Source organism: Myotis davidii, unplaced genomic scaffold (genome assembly GCF_000327345.1).
Source record: "Myotis davidii unplaced genomic scaffold, ASM32734v1 scaffold318, whole genome shotgun sequence".
NCBI classification, from domain to species: Eukaryota; Metazoa; Chordata; class Mammalia; order Chiroptera; family Vespertilionidae; genus Myotis; species Myotis davidii.
In genome coordinates, this window is record NW_006289197.1 from 59,311 (window position 1) to 62,841 (window position 3,531).

At 34.2% G+C, this 3,531-nt stretch overlaps 1 protein-coding gene across 6 annotated transcripts in view; it reads right to left on the reverse strand.

Annotated features, from left to right (window-relative positions):
- Positions 1-381: 381 nt before the first annotated feature.
- Positions 382-3,531, reverse strand: part of POSTN (periostin, osteoblast specific factor) — a 49,041-nt gene continuing 45,891 nt past the window's right edge. For 5 of the 6 annotated variants that reach the window (XM_006761407.2, XM_006761406.2, XM_006761411.2 and 2 more), the window contains 2 exons: positions 1,860-1,901; positions 388-514 (listed from right to left, as the gene is read on the reverse strand). In XM_006761407.2, coding sequence (XP_006761470.1) covers positions 477-514; positions 1,860-1,901 — 80 coding nt within the window. In that variant the 3' untranslated portion in view covers positions 388-476. Of the gene's footprint in view, positions 515-1,859; positions 1,902-3,531 lie in introns of all 6 variants that reach the window. The other variant, XM_006761409.1, reaches the window with a different exon arrangement.

Sequence of the window (3,531 nt, forward strand, 5' to 3'; positions counted from 1 at the left end):
AAACTGGCTAGGGTTGTTTTCTTAATATTGAGCACCCTTTTCTATAAGTTAGTTTTTCATGGAGAAGTAACTGATTGCATACATTTTGTCTATCCACTAAATAAATTCAAGGCTTAATTTTCTGAATCAGATAATGGCTCACCACTGAGATTTGAATTGTAATGGATCCACTGATAAGGATTTTCTTTGATGGATCCCAAAGTTCGTCAGAATGTTTAATGTCAAGATGTAAAAACCTGTAAGGTGTTTGAATTCCCTCAGTTCCCATCTCACAATTGAGATTGTAAAGTCCACAATTCCCCTCATTTTCCTAATTAAAAAGAATTAAATTTGCATTCAGAATTGTTCAATGATTGTTTTTTTTGTTGTTTTTTTTTGCAGTGATGGTTTATTTCCTGAAATCAAAGTGGCTTTCATAATAATTCTTTAATGTCAGGGTTTAGGGTTGTATAAACTTTGTCGTCTTGTCTGGATTTTCACTGAGAACGACCTTCTCTTGATCGTCTTCTAGATCCTGATTAGGAAGAAAAGAGAACATATAGATAATAAATGTAATGAAATATTAAAGTTTAAAAATATGATATTCTATGTATAACTATATCTATAAAAGACCATATCTTATATAATAAAAGGCTAATATGCAAATTGACTGAACAGCGGAATGACCAGCAGAACAACAGTTCTCTGTGAAGTGCACTGACCACCAGGGGGAAGACACAATACAGGAGCTTCCCCCTCGTGGTAAGTGCACTCCCACAGGGGGAGTACGGCTCAGCCAGAAGCTGGGCTCATGCTGGCAAGCACAGCGGCGGTGGTGGAAGCGTCTCCCACCTCCACAGCAGCACTACGGACGTCTGACTGGCAGCTTAGGCCTAAGTCGCCAGTTGGACATACTCTGAAGGCTCCCAGACTGTGAGAAGGCACAGGCCAGGTTGAGGACCCTCCTCCCCACCCCCCTGCCGAGTGCATGAATTTCAAGCACTGGGCCTCTAGTTTCTTAATATCCTTCATTTATGATGATAAAATCAAGGTTATACTTTGTATAAAGGTATATAAAAATGATAATTTAAAATGGTGATTTTAGTTCTCAAGAAAATTTGAATGAATTTGAAAGTTCAGAAGAAATCCCTGATAAATTTTAATTAAAAATTACATGTACCATTGATTATTTAATTTCGAATGTCTGTATTGGATTAGCTTAAAATCAGATATGACCATAATGCATTTGTAAGACTTGTAACTTCTTTTGACTACCAGTATGTAATTATTTTAGAAATTCCAAATTTATAATTTATTCCAAGTTCCATATGGGGAATCTTTGATTTTTTAATGTATTAGAATGTAAGGTAACCTAAGTGGAAGATTAGAAAGTGCACATAAACATAAAGAATATGGTAGCCCATGGGATGTAAATTATGTATATGTAATCTATACATGATATCAAAATTTTGAACAGTTATATTAACAATCGCCTGTATGTGGACAGTGTTTATACTTCAACTCATATCAAAAAATAACATTTTACAAAGTTCAGATCCTCATTTCTTACTTTTGTTCAGCTCTGATATTTAAGGATTTCTTTCCATATTAACTCTATTTGGGTTTTCCTAAAGGGTTCAATGTATCTAGCACTTTAGATGAGTATAATTACTTTTTCCTTAATATTTGTTATTCTTAGATTGTACTAATAGTGCAGAATATAAACAATTTATCTTCTTGCTATCAAAATACTCTACCCCCATTCGCTAACTGTTCTCCCTAATAGACAACAAAGTCCAATAAAATATATGAAAGCACTCTCCTTTTCTTTTAACAACCCATGTGTTACATATGTACATTATTATAGTTAATACATTTACCTTGAACTCTTTTATTGTCTTGTATCTTCCTCACAGGTGTGTCTAAAATTAAATAGTTGTAGTCAGAAAAACTTTGAAACTATGGCCAGCATCAGACAGAAGACCACAATTAAGCAGAAAAGTATAAAATTTTAAATAAACATCACTTAAATGTGTAGATTTTCTTTTGGAATAGTGAATTTCACAAACATGAGACTTGCATTGGTAATAGACAAAACAGAAACTTATTTTCCATATATCATAATGAATTTTCACCATTTGCAAAATATTTTGTTAAATTGTGGCATTTGGAGCTCTGTATAATGTGCCACTTCAACAAAGAGTACATAACTTACATGATTTTTTCACCCTTTTTGTAAAAAGCATGACTTTGATGAAGGGATGTTTCACATTATACAAAGTTTAGCAGAAGTATCGTCCCAGGGATGTCCACTCATTTCTATTTATAATGTTATCAGACTTTTGCCTCTGTGAATTATCATTGTAAATTAAGTCATGATTACCTTTTAGTACATGAGGACAACAAAATATCATTTGGCTAATAACTCTAGAAATAAAATAAAAAATAAGCAATTCAGAAAATGTGTGCCTACATATCTCCAGTTTACTTCTAATCCTGAAAGACCATTAAAAAAAACAACTAGTTAAAAATAATAAGAAAATTATTTTTAAGAATTTTAAGTGTCTATAACTGTGTAGTTTTGGGCTTTTTCAGTTTAAAATATTTCTAAATTCCCTTATTTTTCTTGTACTTCATCAATAAGCTCTACCTGGAAGGCCTAATGTCTTGTTTTCTTTCAATCTTTAATTTCTTTATTGATTAAGGTATTACATATGTGACCTAATTCCCCCCATAATCCCCCCCACTCATGCCCTTGCCCCCCTGTTGTCTGTGTCCATTGGTTGGGCATATATGTATGTATACAAGTTCTTAGGTTGAAGATAGTATTGATGTAGTCCCATTTGTTTATTTTCTCTTTAGTTTCCATTGCCCTAGGAGCAGTATCAGTGAAGAGATTGTTTCGACATATGTTTGCAATTTCCTGCCTGTGGATTCCTCTAGTATTTTTATGGTTTCCTGTCTTACGTTTAAGTCTTTTACCCATTTTGAGTTTATTTTTGTGTATGGTGTGAGTTGGTGGTCTAGTTTCATCCTTTTGCATGTATCTGTCCAATTTTCCCAACACCATTTATTGAAAAGACTGTCTTGACTCCATTATATGCTCTTGCCTCCTCTGTCGAATATTAATTGGGCATAGTGGTTTGGGTACTGTTCTCCACAGTGGCTGCACCTGTCTGCATTCCCACCAACAGTGCAAAAGGGTACCTTTTTCTCCACATCCTCTCCAACACTTGTTGTTTGTTGATTCGTTGATGATAGCCATTCTGACAGGTGTGAGATGATACCGTGTTGTTGTTTTAATTTGCATCGCTTGTATAATTAGTGACTTTGAGCATGTTTTCATATGTCTTTCGGCCTTCTGTATGTCCTCTTTCGAAAAGTGTCTATTTAGGTCTGTCGCCCTTTTTTGATTGGATTGTATATCTTCCTTTTATTAAGTTGTATGAGTTCCCTGTAAATGCTGGAGATTAAACTCTTATTGGTGATAACATTAGCAAATATGTTCTCCCATGCAGTGGGCTTTCTTGTTCTTTTGTTGATGGTTTCCTT